A 19,567-nucleotide genomic window follows, 5' to 3' on the forward strand; every position below is an offset into this window, starting at 1 on the left:
CAGAGCTCGCTCCAGTGTCGGCTCCAGCACCAGAGCTCGCTCCAGTGTCGGCTCCAGCCTCAGCGCTCGCTCCAGTGTCGGCTCCAGCCCCAGAGCTCACTCCAGTGTCGGCTCCAACCCCAGAGCTCGCTCCTCGTAAGCGCTTTCTAGAGCACCATCTAGTGCCCGCTCCTCCAGAGCGCCCCCCAGGATTCCTACATTTCCCCAAGAAAATTTGGGAGGAGGGCCATATACCCATGGCCGAGGCAACACAGTCGCAACCCGTGACATATATTAGGTAAACAAAAACTTTTATTTTGGATGCGATTAATAGTTTGACAGCACTAATTTCTATATATTTACATATATTACATTTTCATTTTAAGTTAAGTTTTAGTATTTTATGAGTTTATGTTATTGTTATGTGCTTCTGTTATTTTTATTAGCTTATATATATATATATATATATATAGCTTTAATTGATATTTTATTTCCGTTTTGGTATTAGTAATTTTAGTACTTCAACTTTAAGTTTGCCAAGGCAACATTTCTGATTTACGAACACCAACATCACACAATCATCCCATGAAGAGGGATGAAACCCCCAACAGATAACCAACACACATTGGCTCATTATCCAAACTGTCACTCATTTTAATCTGTTAGTATCAATGCCTTTGTGGATCTGAGGTAAAAATATGCAAGGTAAGGCACCTGCTGAATAATAAATGTCCAGGTTGTTCATTTACATTAGTCCAAACACAGAGGAAAGTGTGTCTTGGTCTTTTAAGTGCTCTGCTTGCGTGGATCTGTGTGTCTGGATGAAGACACCTTCTCATTTCTTCTCTCTGAGCTCCTCAAATTCTGACATTTATTCCCTTCACGTAGCGCTGCCAGAATCGTCAGGTTCCCTTGAAGTCTTTGCGGAAAAAATCCTCTGATGTATTGACCAAAGCTGGAGTATTAGCATTCACATGAGCTGTGTAGTGTATTACACTCTTGCTTCTGTTTGTTTGTTTGTTAATAGTCATCGATTAATGCTCTTAACCAAGAATAAACACCTAGTCAGATTCATACGTCATTTACATTTAAATGATTAGTGGATTTAGACATCATCAATATTTAGAGGTTGCTCTTTCATAGCTCAGAAAACTCTGTTATGCTTTATTCAAGAATCAGCATTTTAATTTTGATGAGAAATGTTTATATTGAAATTCCACTTTTGATTGCAGAAGCACAGCTTTTGTGTGACTTCTAAGTAGAAACATTCAAGAAATGGTAAAGGCCAGCAAAAGTCTCCATTTGACCTCCATTTAATCTCATTACTGCCTATAAGAAACAAATTGAGATATTAAAGAGTGATGTTTGTATCCTTTAGCTAGTTATATAAACTAATAGGATCACTTCCTTACAAAATGGTGCGAATAACAGATGGAAATTAATTTCTTTAATAAGAATCCTTGCATACGTTACTAAATAGATCCTTTTTATTGCCGTTGGTGCAAATTAACCTTCCGAAATGAATCCCTTTCAGATTAGGATGACATTTGTCCTAACACCAAGCTCTCAAAGCTCATGCGTTCGCATAAACACTTCTGCTTCTTTCTAAACCCCTCTCAGGTAGACTTCATGAGCAAAGCGTCTTATCCCAGAGCGGATGGAAATGGATTAAACTGGATTAGAGTGCCTCGCTCTCACGCCACGAGGTGTGTGCGACAGCACTCGGCCCATTTGACACTGGAAACTCTTTTCTGCCAAGCAGGGATTTAATAGGCTGTTTAGGTGTATAATGCACTAGGGCCAGCTGACAACACACTGAGGTTATATAGAAGAGCAGCGGCGAGGACACAGGCTTAAGAGGGCTGATTAAGAGACTGCTGACATTTTGAAGGCAGGACTTTTAAACAGACAAAAGTACCAAGTTGTTCTTTTTGTTTTTACCTTTAGGATGAGATACAAAATGAGAGGATTTTTAATGTTACAACTGCACCTGAGATCCGCTATGTCTGAGATTTTAGCCTAAAGCTGCATGTGTGTTTTTTGTTGTTGTTGTTGTTGTTTAATGAATGCATCAGTATGATTAGGCCGATAACAGATGCAGTGGCCTTAGAAAGTATTTGTCAACTGTGATAAGCTTAAAAATGAATGAATTTCATGGCACTAAAATATCTTCTAAATTCTCTTCTAAATAGTTTTTTAAAAATGTGATTAAAATAGATTTTTCATGAATAGTGTCTGACTGTGCAAAACTTGACACCGCAATACTGTTGTGGGTGGTTTGTAGGGCATTGTTATATTGTTGCTAGAGTGTTCTAGGTGGGTACTAATGTGTTGCCATGCGGTTTGCAGGGGTGTTCTGGATGGTTGCTGGGATGTTGTTAGAAGGTCACTAGATTGTTCTGGATGATTTCTAGGGTGTTGCAATGCAGTTGCTAGGATTATCTGAGTTGTGGTCGTTGATATGGGGTTGCTAGGGTGTTGCTATGCAGTTACTGTGTTTTGGGGTGTGGGTGTTGATATGGGTGTTGCTATGCAGTTGCTAGGGTGCTCTGGGGTGTGGGTATTGATATGGGGTTGCTATGGTGTTGCTATGCAGTTGTTACTGTGTTCTGGGGTGTGGGTGTTGATATGGGGTTGCTAGGGTGTTGCTATGCAGTTATTACTGTGTTTTGGGGTATTGGTGTTGATATGGGGTTGCTAGGGTGTTGCTATGCAGTTATTACTGTGTTCTGGGTTGTGGGTGTTGATATGGGGTTGCTAGGGGGTTGCTATGCAGTTGCTAGGATGTTCTACATGCTGGGTGTTGATATGGGTGTTGCTATGCAGTTGCTATGGTGTTCTGGGGTGTGGGTGTTGATATGGGGTTGCTAGGGTGTTGCTATGCAGTTACTGTGTTTTTGGGTGTGGGTGTTGATATGGGGTTGCTAGGGTGTTGTTGTGCAGTTGTTACTGTGTTCTGGGGTGTGGGTGTTGATATGGGGTTGCTAGGGTGTTGCTATGCAGTTGTTACTGTGCTCTGGGTGGTTGTGTGTGTGTGTTGCTTTGGGGTTGCTGTGTTGTCTTTGGTGGTTGCTGAGGACATTGCAATTAGGTTTCCAGGGTGTTCTGAGTGGTTTCTAGGACGTTGCTATGGGGTTGTTACAGTGTTGTGTGTGTGGTCACAAGGATGTTGCTGAGATTTACTTGGGTGTTTTGGGTGGTTGCTAAATGTTTGCTTAGGTGTTCTGAGTGATTTCTAGGATGTAGCCATGCGGTTGCTAGAGTGTTCTGGGTCATTGCTTACTGGCCCAATTCAAAAGAGCAGCTAGATATGGCTCATGTCCCCAGTTAAAAAAAAGCAGTATAAGCATAGAAAAGTAACTCTAACCCCTTAGAAAAGTAATGGCAAAATGATGCTCATTTAACTGCATGATGTGAGGAATCACTGACTCATTTCTGTGGTGCAAGCAGTGCAGAATTAAGACAACTTTGAGGCAAACCCTACTCATCATCTTGTCACTGTACCGTCTCTCATACGTGTCTAAACAGGTGATAATCCAGACATCTGGATAGTTTTGCAGGCTGACTCAGAACTGCTGTACCCATGCATCACGGCACTCTTCTGTAGTCGGGTCATTCTCTCCCAATTAGAGCTTTGTGTCTGGCCCCTCACTGCAGAGAAGATCCCTGCCGAGCACTTGCTGTTATGACAACTGACTCAGTGGCGTCTAATTAGCCCCGTCTCTTTCTCTCGCTCTCTTTCCGCATCCCTCCATTTCCCTCTTTTCTGCTTCCCTCGCGCATATTCTCTTTCGGGGAGCAGAGAGGTCAGCAGACAGACTAAAGCGCCGGTGAGAGACAGCTGATGTTTGTGAGACGAGCGAGAGAGAAGGAGCAAATAAAGTCTGAAGTTAAAAAAAATATAAGTTGGTGAATTTTGAGCAGATGGAATAAGAAATGCAGCAGGTTTGGACAGGAAGGAGGGGTTGTCTGAAAGTAAACAACCTTCACGACCCACTTACATCTCAAGACATGGACCTGCTTCTCCTCGGAACGAAAAAACGGAAAGACGGAGAGAAATCAGGAGGGATTCTGCGGAGCTGCCTGCCATCAGAGAACATCCGCTGGCTTGGAGTCGACATGCCTCAACAGCGCATTTGCATTCTCCATGTGATCAAAGCAGAACGCCACACGGGTTTGCGGAGCTAGTGTCAGACCTTTCCTCTACCCCTCCTCTCTTTCCGTTTCCACCCTCTTCCCCTTTTCCAGAAGTGTTGACATAATTGCCAAGACATGCAGCTTCACCTTTCAAGGGTGGAAAGACACAGTACACGTGCTAAACATTAGCAGGTCAAGTGTTTATAGCGAAGGAGAGATGAAGATTGGTGGTGCTGGAGTAATTACATCAATTACATCATTGGCCAACTGTACATCCACTTCGTTGGATGGGAAAATTGTCTGATTCTTATTGTCAATTCCCAGAGTGCAATGCTGAACTTGGGGCACCCGGACTTGAGTTGCTTAGAAACCAAATCTTTTTTAAAAACTGTTCCCCATCATTATAGATATTTAAAAAAAGATTGTAATTGTCTTCCTTATGCAGGAAGTTATGCTGAGGTTTTACAACTGCAAATTAGCAGAAATATTTGTAGATTTTGTGATTTTTCTCTGTCCAAAAGTAATTTCACACACAAACTCCTGCGTGGGTATGACATTGTGCATACAGTACAGTACAGTGCAATTGTTTCCTGGCCAGCTCAAGCATATATAGCTCCCCTTTAAAGTGTATGTGTAGCTTTAGACCGGCTCTTCTGTGAATATTTGACCCCACAGACGATCACACTCGTGTCCGACTGCAACTGCTGGAGGGAGACCCTCACTCTGACTACATAAACGCCAACTATATAGACGTGAGTATGACACATTATACATACACATCTTTCTTTTTTTAAGAAATTCAGATATGTTCATTTAAATATTTATATTCATGAATATACTTTTTTTAATATGATATTTATTAACTCATTAATGTTTTATTCAAATGTATTATAAAAATTATAATTAATTACTTTTATTCGGCAAGGACGCATTGAATTAATAAAAAGTGAGAGTAAAGAAATTTGAAAAGTTATAAAAAAATAAATGCCGTTCTTTTAAAGATTCTATTCAGCAAATAATAATAATAAGAATAAATATACGTTCCCACAAAAATATTAAGCAGCATAACTGTTTTAAACATGGATATTAATAAGAAATTTTTCCTGATCACCAATTCGTCATATTCAAATGATTTCTGAAGGATCATGTGACACTAAAGACTAGAGTAATGATACTGAAAATTCAGCTTTGCATTGCAGGAATAAATTACATTTTAAAATATATTCAAACAGTTTTTTTATTGTAAAAATATTTCACTATTTTACTCTATTTATTAAATTTCTAATCAAATAAATGCAGCCTTAGTGGGCATAAGTGACTTCTTTTAAAAGACTAACCCTACATTTTAGAATGGCAGTGTATATTTTCCTTACTTCATATTAACTAAAACATCAAACAAGCTTCGCATGCTGATAATGAAATAATGATCTGAAAGTTTGAACATAGTATTTATGACAGTAACACTTTAGAATAGAGAGTTTTCCCTGAACAAACTCCTAATTTGCTGCTTATTAATAGTAAGTTAGGCAGTTGTTATGTTTAGGTATGGGGTGGGATTAAGGGATCTAAAATATGGTCATGCAGAATAAGGCAGTAATATGTGCTTTATAAGTACTAATATACAGCCAATATGCTAGTAATATGCATGCTAATAAGCAACTAGTTAATGGTAAGAACTGGTCCTTAAAATAAAGTGTTACCTTCATGACCTTTAAAGTCTGTTTATTGGGAAACCACCTTAAAATGTCAGAACAACTTCACTCTTTGCTGTCAAAGAAGGGCTTAATAGATTAATGCAACATTTATGTGCTATGCTCCTAAGAGCTTCGCTTAAAACGAATGAAGGATACAGGGGATTTCTGCGCTGAGTTTCTGCAAATTATTCTAGCAAATGCTCCATGTCCTCAGCGAGCGACAGCTCAAATGAAAGTGCTTCCTTGGCTGCTCCAAATCCACTAACTTGATCTAAACACCATAATGACACAGTCGATATGATTGTGATCATTACAAAATGGGAAGTAAACACGTGTGGATATGCTTCAGCGCGAGGCTTTTCTCCCCGCAGCAGCTATAATCAGGCCACCAAATCTCATTCCGGATAATAAAACAATTACGGACTCCGTCGTACCACAGACCCGGTCGTAAACCGCAGCGGTGCTTTAAAGCCTGACATGTGCAAGGCTACATTGGTCACCAATTTGTTTCACAGTGGTTAAAATGCTAATGAACCCAAGGCGTCAGAAAGGTGAAATTACAATGTCTCATTGAGTGCTGAATCGGATTCAAACAAAGTTTACTTTAAGCGAGTTCATTGTTGCATGCGGTTTGTACAGGTATAAAAATGAGTTTCATTTGAACAATTTTCATCTTCCTTTTTCATTCTGTTTCCCAGGGCTACCACAGACCAAGGCACTACATAGCCACACAAGGTAATTAACAAAACACATAACAAATGCACAGCATCGGAAAAACCAAAAGAAGTATTCTGACATGAACACAATCTACACATCTGTCGCTATATCCACAATATAAAGTATGATTAAGTAGACTATATGTTGGCTTTTGAATGCTAACTAAAAGTAGCGACAGTACTAGTGTACATAGCTTTTCTAGTTTCCAGCATGCATCTGTGAGATATGCTGAGTCGCATTGTTTGTGCATTGTTCATTTTGCACTTCATACGCTTCTGATTTATAAATGAGGTTGTTTTTAGCTTTATTGGTTGTATTAGTGTAAAATGTTTGTAAATTAAGTTGAATGTCACCCTATTTGAGATCCTGTTTGTTTTTATGCAAAGTAAGCACTGCTAAATATCAGCATAGCTCTGCTAGAAATGGTATAATTTGTTTTTAGTATTTCATATTTAAAAAGATATCGCCCCCTTAATCTCAATGTATTTAGCTGTTGTTGTTGTTTTTTTCAGTTGTTAATGTAGTTAACTAGTTTATGTTTAGCTTTACTATAGATTGTGTATCTGCACAGGAGGGAAAAAAAGGTATTTTTTTAGGATTGAACGATTTGAGGAAAAATGTGGGTGTTCAAACATGAATTTACTCTTTACAAGAACCAACTCACACCATAAAGTGAACAGTTTAAAGGAATAGTTCAAAAAAGAACATTTGCTGAAAATGTACTCACCCTCAGGCCATCCAAGGTGTAGATGAGTTTATTTCTTCATCAGAACAGTATAACCCACAATTACTTGGGGATCATTGTGAAGTTTTTATCAGCTGTTTGGACTCTCATTCTGGTGGCACCCATTCACTGCAGAGGATCCATTGGTGAGCTAAATCTTTCCAAATCTGTTCTGATGAAGAAACTCATCTACATCTTGAACAAGCCAACTTTTCTTTCCACTTGCATTTTCATTGGCCACTTTAAAAAATAAATATATATATATATATATATATATATATATATATATTGCAATATTACTATTAGTGCAAAACAAAACAAATAATTAATAAAAATATACTGTAAAATTACAATACAATACTAAGTACTTTAGATTAGTTAACCTGCATTGGTCAGCCATCTTCAAAAGAAAGAACAACCCATGATATACTAGTGTGGACATTCATGCTCTGCCTCAGGGACTGTCTGTGAATCCATAAGCAAACCTTGCATCTTATTTCTAGTTGTTTTGTGAGTGTTGCGTGATCTTCTAAATTTGTACCTCCTCCTCTCCTGTAGGGCCCATGCAGGAAACTGTGAGGGATTTCTGGAGGATGATTTGGCAAGAGAATTCTGCCAGTATCGTCATGGTAACCAACCTGGTGGAAGTGGGCAGGGTAGGGTTCTTGTAATTATCTCTTTCCTTAATAAATATCACAGGCTCCTCCAATTGCTACACATTTAACTATGGTCTCCCGGTTAAATGGAGTGTATATATAAATCTGTGAGGTGGGTGTTGGAAGTAACATCTAACAAGAAATCCATGCAAATGTGCAATTTGTTTCCGTATCTCAAAGAATAGAAAATAGCAAGCACAGTCAAAGTTGTTGGTTCCATTCCCTAATCTTAGATGCACTGTAAACTCTTAAAACATACAGGTTCCTTGTTGGCATCTATGGTTCCATGAAGAACCTTTATCATCCACAGAGCCATTCCATCGGACAAAAGCTTCTTTATAGTGGAAAAAAGGTTCTTTAGATTATTAAAATGTTCTTCACACCAAGAAAAAATTGGTTCTTTTAAGAACGTTTTGCTGAAAAAAAAAGTTATTCTATGGCATATCTGTGAAAAAAAAAACTTTTTGAAACTTTATTAAAGTCTAAACCACTTTGGTGAATCTCACAAAATATGTCAAGAACTCGTGTGCTTGACCCATCAAATAAATGCAAATGAAAACAAAAAATAGTACAACAGGAAGTTGCTTTATATACAAGGGAAACTTTAAGTGAGTGAGTCAAGCATTTTGGAGGACATCCTAAAATCGAGCACAATGATGTGCACAAGTCCTTCACACTATCCCCAACGAGAGCAGTTTGATGTCACGTTGAATATAATTGAGAGGTGTTCAATGATTGGCTCCAGTGAACTCGGACCACAGGGGTTGTTCATTCAGAGATAACATCCTGTCTGACAGGTGGCCAATTACACCTCTCTGTGTTTTCCAAATGCCATCAGGGACTTGTTTAATAATACAGTTTCTGCAAATGCCAATTTGACTTAGACCTTGCTGTAAAATAAAGTAATACCCAGACAAATTAAGATGCAGGTGTTGTGTAATAATGTGTATGTGTGGGTTCCTATGTGTCCATTAAGGTGAAATGTGTCCGGTATTGGCCTGATGAGACCGAGCTGTATGGAGACATCAAAGTGACGCTGATTGAAACGGAGCCTCTTGCAGAATATGTGATCAGGACTTTTACTGTTCAGAAGGTAAAAACCCATCTGCACTCATATGAAATGTCTCCGTTTGTTCTTTTTCATTGCTCGGGTGTTCTCAGTTTCCTTGTATCAGTTTACATGCAAATGCTTCTAAAATGGAATTTTCTAAAATTCCATGTAATATGCCTGCATGTAATGTAAGGGAAAATGTACATCCAGCTGGTTGGGGTCTTGTATGACCCTGAAGGGGGTTATTCTGTGATAACAACCGGCTGGATGTACATTATCCCGCATATTACACAGCTACTTGCCACATAATTAAATAATTAGACACAAAATATTGATTTGAGTTGAAATATTTGAACGCAAATCTTCCGTGAAGACAGCAGTTGTGAGCAAGCGGCAAGTTCAAACTAGACGGACATTTAAGGGATACGGTGCAGTCAAACCACTTATTACATGACATTTCACCACATAAATAATTAAAGCGATAAAAGATATTTAAGATGAAAATGTTTTAAAATCTTAACAGTTTGTTAGTTATATTTTATAATCCATTACAGTGTGCAAAACAATCGTCGCAAAATGGAAGCAGCTACGTTTGTATGAAACGAGAGAGCGATACCAGGATGACATAATTAAATAATTGTACACATAATATTGAATTGAGTTGTAATATTTTATTAGCTAACCAAATGCAAAGCTTCCACCAAGAAAAACTGTTCGTAGCAAGTGTATAGCGCCGACTTCAGTTACCCGGATGAACCTGTGTTATCAGCTTTTACCGGTTGTTATCAAGAAATAACATACCTCAGAATGACACGACTGACCAATCAGAATCAAGTATTCCACAGAGCCATGTAATAATGAATGTTTAATAAACAATTTAAGAGTATTTATAGAAAATAAAAAAGAATGTTAAAAATAAAAACAAATAATAATAAAATCATTTTAATAATTAGAAAAAATATACATACGTGTACACGCATATATAATACATATATAAGTAATTTTTTTAAATTATATTTTAAAATTATTTTTTAACTGTTTCTCAAGTACATTACAAAAAATAAACTTTTTAGAACTCTCTGCATGCATCTCTTTGTTCAGTCTCATGTTCATCCATACCATATGAACCATTAGCTTGTGTTTAAGCCCATAATGCATCTCTCACTCAATCACTTGTATTGTTCTTATCATTCAGGAACAGCTTGACGTCAGATCATGCATAAATTAAAAAAAACATAACCACAATGTTCTAACAAACAAACTTTATGAGATCTTAACATAAGCCAACAGACAATATTTTGCAACGAACGCAAATGGCAAAAAAAAAGCTCTTAGGAGCGGGTAGAGTTTTGTTGTTGAGTGTTGTAATCCAAACGGAACAGATGTAGGGAAGCTTTGATAGTGGGAGAAATTAGTGTTTGGGAGTCGTTTTTGAGGGGGAGAATGCAGTATGGAACAGCATGTCATCAGCAACTTTCTTAAATCACTCAATCCATCTGTCTCACGAGGCTGCTGCCTTTCAAACGCTTCCTCAACTTTGAAAGAGAGTTGTTAGGGTACATCCTCCTCTCGCCGCATAGTTGTGCTTCATAATGAGTGGGAGCAGAAAATGACTAGAGATGTTTTCTGGTTTCTCTTAGACAGCAATGAGATCAAATGGATATCAAACAGGGACTTTTGCTTAAGTCTCCTGATTCTCAGATGTTTAAATCTAATGAAAACATGTCTGGGCCACATTTCATCTCAAAAACAAACAAAAAAGTTAATATAAATTGTATTTTTAGATTGTATATTTATATATTAGTGTATTATGTATATATTATATTTCATAAATTATATTTTGCATTAGGAAATGAAACCTAATTTTAGGACCATTAAGGGTGTTTGTTTGATTTTGCATTGTGTCACAAATAAGGACACCCCCCCCCCCTCCCTCCCTCCCCATTTTCTTTAATTTAATTTTTAATTTTTATTTTTTACTTATTTATTTATTTACATGTTCCTCTTGGAGAGATCTGTGACACAAATCCCAAATACTGTAGTATTCTAGATTTCAAGAGTGTCGTGGTCAAATGTTATGAAAGGTGATATTAATATTCAGCTTTAGATGGATTAGTTAAAGGGTTCATATGATGCTATTTTAAAGCTCATTATTTGGTGTAACAGAATATGTTGACATGCTTTAATGTTCAAAAAACACTATTTTTAAAATACTGTACATTATTGTAGGTCCTCTATGCCCCGCCTCTCTCAAATGCTTCGTTTTCTACAGTCTTCTCTGATTGGCCAGCTGACCCAGTGCATTGTGATTGGCCGAACACCACAAGCACGTGTCGGAAATATAACGCCCCTTACCATAATCGCGAGCTTCAGCTTTCAAAGTAAATATCAAGACAGTTAATAATGTGGTTAGTTTTACCATCAGTTCAAGCCCGAAAGGGCAACAGAGTCGCGTGACAGACACAGTGATGATGCAGTACACAAGCCGCGGTTAAGACAGCTGACGTGCTGTGATTTCTGACAGGCAGTTCACTCTCCTGTGATGTGACCCTGTTCCCCTCTCACACAAACACACGACGCGTTACTCTACGCTGCGCAAAACTCTGCATTTGAACAGTCAATAGCAAATACTTAAACTGGTAACAATACATACTTACAGTCGCTGATTCAGAAGCCCCAGATTGTCATAGCAAAGTTGGAATTTACCCTTTTTTTTTTTTTTTAGAAATATCCTTTGTGCACAGAAAGCCTTCTAGGTTAAAAAAAACTGTCGTCCATAAATTGCGTTGCACAAATTTGAACATCTGGGTTGTGCTGTTCTGTTGTAAATAAATCTTAACCAATGATTCCTAATTGCATCTACTTTTGGAAGGCCAAATAAAGTGCTTTTGCTTTCGCACTGAAACACAGCGTCTCCCTGACATGGCTGCATCAACACTGCTGTTCCTGAAACCACGCCTTCTTTCTTTGCGTGCACATTTGGGCGGCATTATGCTAATATTTCCACATTGTGAAGTAGATATGTGGGGGCGTGTTAGAACGAGCCGTTTTAGGTAGGCGTGGCTGACTCTTAACTTTTATAAAGAATATCTCTTTGGATTTGAGACTTTAGTCTTTGCAACTTTACAGATCTTCTTTATGAACCAAGAGCTTGTAACACTCCAAAGAGAAAGGAAAACTTGAAATCGCGTCATATGACCCCTTTAACTCTTCCTTAAGACCATTTTTGAGTGTTCTTATGTATCTAGGTATGGATTGCATTCATGGATTTCAATTGTTGGACATCAGAGAGACTTCTGTTTTTTTGTTTTTTTTCCCGTTACCTCTCGTCATCTATAGCAGCTCAGTTACACACACACTCTCCAGACACACACACAAGCTCCATTAAACGCCTACACAGGTCCTCATGTGGTGGTATCAGCACCTCCAGGCACGGATTATGCCGCTCTCAATCCCAAATTATAATTAAAAGCTTATCAGAGCATTAAGTGTTAGTAAGTAAATAAATGTTTCTATAGTAACACAACACGGTGTGTGAAAAGCCACAGCACTCACACAGATCGAACCACATGTGTAGTTGTGCAGTGGTTCGGACACTGACCATGAGGCCCTGACTGACATTTCATCATATTTTCTGCACAAATTTTAGGGAAGATCACAAAGTTCTATAAGTTATTTTGTTTTGCTGTCCATAATGTTGTGGCCATGGTATCATGGTATTTAAACTGTATACACTCACAAAAAAAAAATAATAATAATAAAAACTACATGGTGTTGATTGTTATTGACATGCATTTATTGGGTCTTGTAATCCTAGCCATCTTCTACAATGATCACCTGCCTCTTACCCTCAGATGATGACACCTGTTGATATTAAGCTCACCACATGCTCCTGTTTGCAGAAGGGTCACCATGAGATTCGAGAAATCCGGCAGTTCCATTTCACCAGCTGGCCTGATCATGGTGTTCCCTGCTACGCCACAGGCCTGCTGGGCTTCATCCGCCAGGTCAAGTTCCTCAATGCTCCAGATGCAGGACCCATCGTGGTACACTGCAGGTACGCTCTTATCTAAACCTCTCTTGCATTTACTACCTTATGTCCCTTTCTCACTCTTCTGACATACAATTATTGTAAGTCAAAGGTTCTGGTTTGAAGTTGGACTCGTGGTGTGATTATGAATCTACGGTGAGAGGTCTGTTGATTATTTAGAATTTTAGAATAAATGCTAGGTAGTTACTAGGGTTTTTTGAGAGGTTGCTTACTGGCTAAAGTCAAAAGAGCCCATCCACTAGTGTTATTGCTAACTAAAACTATTAAAAATAAATGTTCATTAATTGAAAGAGCTGAAATAAAAATAAAATGAAAATATGACATATTACAACTTTAAAAACTGTTGTCTTGGCAACTAACTGAAATAAATAAGATGAAATGCTACAGTTACTACAACTAAAACTGAAACGAATTAAAAATTGAATATTATTTAGAAAATTATAAAAATGAGAAAATTCTGAAAAATTTAAATGAAAACTGAAAATATAAAAAAAGTTATTAATAAATGTTATAATGGTTTTACAAATAATACTAAAAACTGCCACCCACAAGTGTTTAGAATGTTCTGGTCTCTGTATGTGATCTTGTAGATGATATTTATATGCTGATGTTAAATTCCTCCCTATAAACATTGCCCTTCAGAAGCCCTTCTTTCACCATCATTTACTGATAAATGAGAGCATGTCACATGAGTCTTTAGTAAGAGAGTAGAGTGAATTGAAACCACTGTGAAATTAGGTGAATGCATTGATTGCGTTAAATGTATTTAAACATATTTATGTTATCTCAAACGTTTGGCATTCCAGATGAGCACTTGCTGGCAGCATAACTAACTTCTCATGTAACAAGTAAAAGAACCCAGGGAGGTAGAAGAGAAGATGATTTTCACACTCACATTCTCACACTAACGTAGGATGCTTCGGCACATAGATAGACATTCACCCATGAATCTGTCCACAACATGCCCACGTCGTGCTCACAGATGGACGCACAGATAGACAGACTCGCTCTCACAATTGTGGGGAGTAATTGGGGGCAGTGTGGGAAGAAGGTTTGAGAATGAAAGGTGACAGCAGGAGACTGTGAAGTGGCAGTGTAAATTTGCAGTCGGCCCTGCAATCCCAGAGACGAAGCAGATGTGACAAAGAAACTTTCAGAGCGGATTAGCCCAAGTGTCAAGTGCTCGTGGTGCAGAGATTAAGATTTTGATTCAAGCAATAGTTTTTCAGAACATTCCAAATGTTCCTTCTTACTTCCATGAAACACAAAATTAGTTTTAGCAGAATGTCCTTGCAGCTCGCAGGGTTAAAGTCAGTAATAGGATATGTGAGCACCAATAATGTTGGTCACTGTCATCAAACCTGACACAACACAAACTGACATACCATATTAAACTGTAATGTACAAAAGTAAAAATAATAATAATAATAATAATTTGAGATCTATAGTGGAGGGGAATATTACCAGTAAATGCAATGCAAAATTATCATATGACATCTGAGGACTTTGTAATATGGTTCATTTACGAAGCTCTGTTGTCATTTTTGAGGTTTCTTAGTGTGTGATTTTTGCCAATTTGATTAAAAACAGTGTTGCATATGTTAATCCTGTAAAGCCTGACATATTAATTTTTTTTTTTAATGAAACAGTGTTTTGAAACAAGACCAAATCTAAAACAATGTAAAACAGTGAGATCTTTATATCAGTATAGCAGACTACTTACATAAAATGCATAGAAATATCTAGTTTTATGATCGAAGCTCTGTAGTTTATATTATAGGGGAAAAACATATAATGCAATGCAATACTGTACGTTAATGATTGTTGCTTCAGTCCAGTACATGTTCATCTTGAAATATTACTAACAATATAAAATGTATTCTTATGTTTACTTTATAAAAATCTGTGTATTTATTTCACAAGATTTCAAGACAAAGGAAGAACCACAACCTGAAGAGAGACATATTCACTATTATACTAAAAGGCATTTTACTTGGCGACAGAAGGCATGTAGTAGAATGTGTACAACTGTTTCTTTTTTCTTTTTTTTTTAGAAAAGCTTTGATCATGTAGATCATTGAGAAGCCTTAGAAATTTGAGTATCAGTTACGATGAATATCAATTATGATACAGTATGCTTATAACTTATGGTAATTTGGGGATGAAGATAATAGTGAATCAATGACTGAGGATGTGAGGTGTAAAGGACATCCTCTCTGTCTCTCCCTCTCTGTCCCTTGCTTTCTTTTTGTCAGTTGTTTACCGCTCGCACCATTAATCACCGTCGGCCAATCTGTGACACCGTGGAGTTGCTCTGTATTTGTGTGTCTGTGAGTGTGTCATTTTAGAGTGACTGATGGCACATCTTCTGTCCAAATGCTCTCTCACACACACAAGCATCTTGGTCTGCCAGAACCTAACATTTGGATCTTAGCAGAAATCTCAGTCTTGTGAATGTGTTGTGTAATATAGATAGATAGATAGATAGATAGATAGATTGTGCGTTCAAAAGCCTCACATAAACCTGTTCTTGTGTAATTTCGGCAGTGCTGGTGCTGGAAGAACAGGCTGCTTCATTGCAGTGGACATTATGTTGGACATGGCAGAGAGTGAGGGTGTGGTGGACATCTTCAACTGCATCAGAGAGCTGCGCTCACAGAGAGTCAACATGGTCCAGACGGAGGTGAGCAGAATGCACCTTACTGCCTGTTCAGCTTCATTCAGGCAGCCAGATTATGCACAGCCTATATACTCACTCATTTACTCATTCATCCATATATTAAATGATTCACTCACACACGCAGTCTTTTACTAACCCATTCACTAGTTTACTTACTTCTCAATCACGCCCTCAGAACCGCACTCATACTCACATAGCCTTCTACTAAGCTCTCCAGTCTGTGAAGATGATATTGAAGCCATCTGTTTTCAGTTTAAAACTTAGATAACCTTTCTCTTCCCTACATTAATCTCCACACTGTAACATCAGAACAGCCAGAACAAGAAATTGCCTTGGCTTTGACAGGCAGATCCCCTACACAGAATTTACTGGATCTTGGCATTCAAAGTCATGCCCCCTAGTGGTGGATGAAAATTCGTTCTTTTTTTGAAAATCATTCAAGCATTTGATGTGAAAACCCATTGTGCTGAATTATTTAGTTCAATGATGAATGATTTTATTATTTATAATAATAAATTATTGTTGTTTAAATATTAATAATAATTATTAGAATTATTATTATTTATGCTCACTAAATAACACACTATATCAAGTCAACATGCCATTTTATTCGATCCATTCTAATATTACATGTTTTTTGCGATGAGGACAGCAAGCTTTTAAAAGACTAACACTAAACACAGTGGTGGTGATAATGGTTTCTGGGAGGCAATTTGTGTCAGCCTGCAGCTCCATTCAAAGCTAATCCTCCGCAGACACAACACACAGCAATTAATCTTTTAAAAGGCTTTTTCCTCGTCTTTTGTCCTCAGCCCTACGCAGAAGTGCTCACCAGGTTATGGAGTAATAGGTACAAGAGGTCAGCTCAGCTTGACTTTAGCTTAGCGTGGATCAAAGGCCTGCATTAACATTCAAACCTTTAAGCCAGAGGCATTGTTGAGTTAAAATATGGATAATTCCATCTCATATTCAGGGCCGGGGTTTAAGAAGGAGTTTAATTTTAGCTGCAGGATGGGGATGGTGCTTTGAGTGCCCCCTTGATCTTATTTTTAAGCCCGCAGTTGGAACGGTTTTGGGGGACGTTGCTGTCACCGCAGGATTTCGGCATCAGAAGCTGCAACGCTGTAATCCATGTAAAACATCCCTTAGGCTGGAGTCATTTCGCCATCAGCAAATTGTGCTTCATGCATCAATGTTCATGCACCGCTCTCATACTGACATTTGTGGGGAGTATCGACTTTATATTTCCCTGATGATTTGCTATGATGCTGTGCGACGATCACTCTCAACTTGAGCTCAGGCTTTTTATACGTATGTGTTTGGATGTTCATGAATTATGTAGATTGGCTGGTTTGAAGATGTAAAAGTTTAAGTCAAGCCCTTTAATTATTTTTAGAGCTGTGATTATTGTTTTTATTATTAAAAAAGGCACTAAAATGCCAAAGGGAGGTTTCCTCAAGTGGCCTACAAGCTACCAGCTGTCTGAATAATTTTGAATCAGCAAGATAATTAAAAGTGACTTCAATAGGGTTGAATTGTAAATCTGATATTACATTACGTTTAAATATTAAACTGGTTAAAAGAAATTAAACTATGTTTTTTAGAACACACACACACATACAGGTATAAAGACTACCGTTCAGATGTTTTTTTTTTAATGTTTTTGAAAGAAGTGTCTCATGTTAAGACATCCACAGTATTAGACATAGAGAGTGTTGATCTCTATGTCTCTCTCTCTGCAGGAGCAGTATGTGTTTGTGCATGACGCCATACTGGAAGCATGTTTGTGTGGGAACACAGCTATCCCAGTGTGTGAATTCAGAGCCATCTACTACAACATCAGCAGACTGGACCCTCAGACCAACTCCAGCCAGATCAAAGATGAGTTTCAGGTGAGCAGTCTACACAAATGGATTGTTTTTTTCTTATGTAGATTGCTTCTAAAATGTGACCATACCATCAGTACAACAGTTAACGCTTTGCACAGCAAAACAATAAGTGAATTAATATGTCCAGAGGGAAATTGCTCTTTCATAGCCCAGGAGACACAAAAAGTGAAGACCTAAAACATTATTGTGGATAGCATACCTCAGATCATTTAGTCTTTGAAGAACTTATAGAGAAATGTTTGAGTTCATAGTGAGATTTGATTTCAGACTTTGAGCACAATCTGTGACACTATAGAAATCTGATTTCTCAGTAGATCAACCTCCATTTGCTCATCATTCAATCTCATTACAGTCTAGGAGGAGCAAATGAGATACTAAAGAGAATCTTAAAAAGATTAGGAACATACATTTTTTTAAGCTTCATGCTTCGTGTTCCTGCAGCTACACGAGTAGCCCACGTGGAAGCCTAATTTACTGAATCCTCCAAAGTTTTTGCTTTTGATTGGTAGTCCTCTATTATGGCTGAAGGCCTCACAGCTATATTTCTAACAACTTTATCAAGCTCTCTGGTGTGATTTCATCTTGATTACTCCGAAATCCGAAGCGCTTTTGAATAAGTCAATCGGCAAAGTGCTGCGGCGTCCTTAACGCATTTAGATGAGACAGGTGAGTAAAGACACCGTGACTCAAACGTCAAGGGAGAAAGCATTTCTTTACAAGCCATCGGCGAACTGCTAGAGCCTCATAAAGCCCAGAGCTGAGCTATTTCTTTTCATGGTGCCTTTCTGTTTTGTATTCCCTGTGAAATGAGCGAGCCACTACCGTCTGAGGGGGAAGCAAAGCTTCAGATCTGTGAGGTGTCTCATAAAATATGATGAATATGTTTCTATCTTCCTTTCCTCCCAGATCTTTCGTTTTCTATCTAGCGCTGCATCTTTCTCTGTTGTAAGCTATTTTTCACTGTGTCTCTCTCTCCCTCAACGTCTCTGTTCTTCAGTATGTCTTATACATAAGTAATGACTGACCTTCAGTTTGCTAAAATATTTGCATTGCTTGTGGTTGGACCAGCAGTGCGAGCGGAATTGGTTTTTATAAAGGCACCATTTTTCCCCAAGTAAGACCAAGAGCAGCCTAATCTTCTTCTGTGTTTTAAAGGCGTATGTTACAGTCCTTCGTGTCTTCTTCTTCAGACTCTGAATATAGTGACACCGCGTGTCCGTCCGGAGGACTGCAGCGTAGGTCTGCTCCCGCGTAACCACGATAAGAACCGCAGCATGGACGTCCTCGCGGTGGACCGCTGCCTGCCTTTCCTCATTTCTGTTGATGGCGAGTCTAGCAATTACATCAATGCAGCACTGATGGATGTAAGTTTTATCGCTTTTGTTAGAGGTCACCTGGCCTACTTTGTTTAATGTAAAAATCTAGTATAGTTACATTGTTGTCAATCTTGCGTTGAATTTTAAAGGGGTCATATTATATATTTTTCCATTGATAATACACCCAAACATAATTTGTAATTTCATAATTTAGTCATTTTAGTCAGAATTTAGATATTCATTCATTTGACATCCTCTTTCCAACACTTAGGATTAAACGGGCCATTTTTTTAAACTATAAGAGGAGTGTTCACAATGACCTCAAATAAATTGCTGGCGCTTGCCATTTTGCTGTACTTTTGTTTGCAGGTCTTTGCTGTCTGTACTCTGTGGAGAAACTGCTTTTAAAATGTAGCTTGAAGCTACAGGCTACTTGTAATTTAAAGTAATTAAATTAGAATCAATCTACTCTTTTGAAAAGGAAGTCAGCTATAAGCTGCTAACAAGTAGCTAGCTACATTAAAGTTACTTAAAAGACACATAAAGGGTTTTGAGTGAATAAACTCAAATAGAATGATCATTTCAAACTGTGACATCAAAATGTACACTATATACAACTAAAAAATTAAACATTTTGCAATAAAAGACTTAAAATGACATGTAGGGACTTTCA

At 38.0% G+C, this 19,567-nt stretch overlaps 1 protein-coding gene across 1 annotated transcript in view; it reads left to right on the plus strand.

Annotated features, from left to right (window-relative positions):
- LOC107554159 (receptor-type tyrosine-protein phosphatase T-like) overlaps nt 1–19,567 on the plus strand; it is a 157,988-nt gene that overhangs the window by 125,788 nt on the left and 12,633 nt on the right. The window contains exons 18-25 of the mRNA XM_016236584.1: nt 4,792–4,868; nt 6,509–6,545; nt 7,810–7,907; nt 8,884–9,000; nt 12,861–13,015; nt 15,557–15,692; nt 17,432–17,581; nt 18,769–18,942. Of these exons, the coding sequence (XP_016092070.1) occupies nt 4,792–4,868; nt 6,509–6,545; nt 7,810–7,907; nt 8,884–9,000; nt 12,861–13,015; nt 15,557–15,692; nt 17,432–17,581; nt 18,769–18,942 (944 nt within the window). The remainder of the gene's footprint in view (nt 1–4,791; nt 4,869–6,508; nt 6,546–7,809; nt 7,908–8,883; nt 9,001–12,860; nt 13,016–15,556; nt 15,693–17,431; nt 17,582–18,768; nt 18,943–19,567) is intronic.

The sequence above is a fragment of the Sinocyclocheilus grahami genome, unplaced genomic scaffold (assembly GCF_001515645.1).
Source record: "Sinocyclocheilus grahami isolate Dianchi unplaced genomic scaffold, SAMN03320097.WGS_v1.1 scaffold493.1, whole genome shotgun sequence".
Taxonomy (NCBI): Eukaryota; Metazoa; Chordata; class Actinopteri; order Cypriniformes; family Cyprinidae; genus Sinocyclocheilus; species Sinocyclocheilus grahami.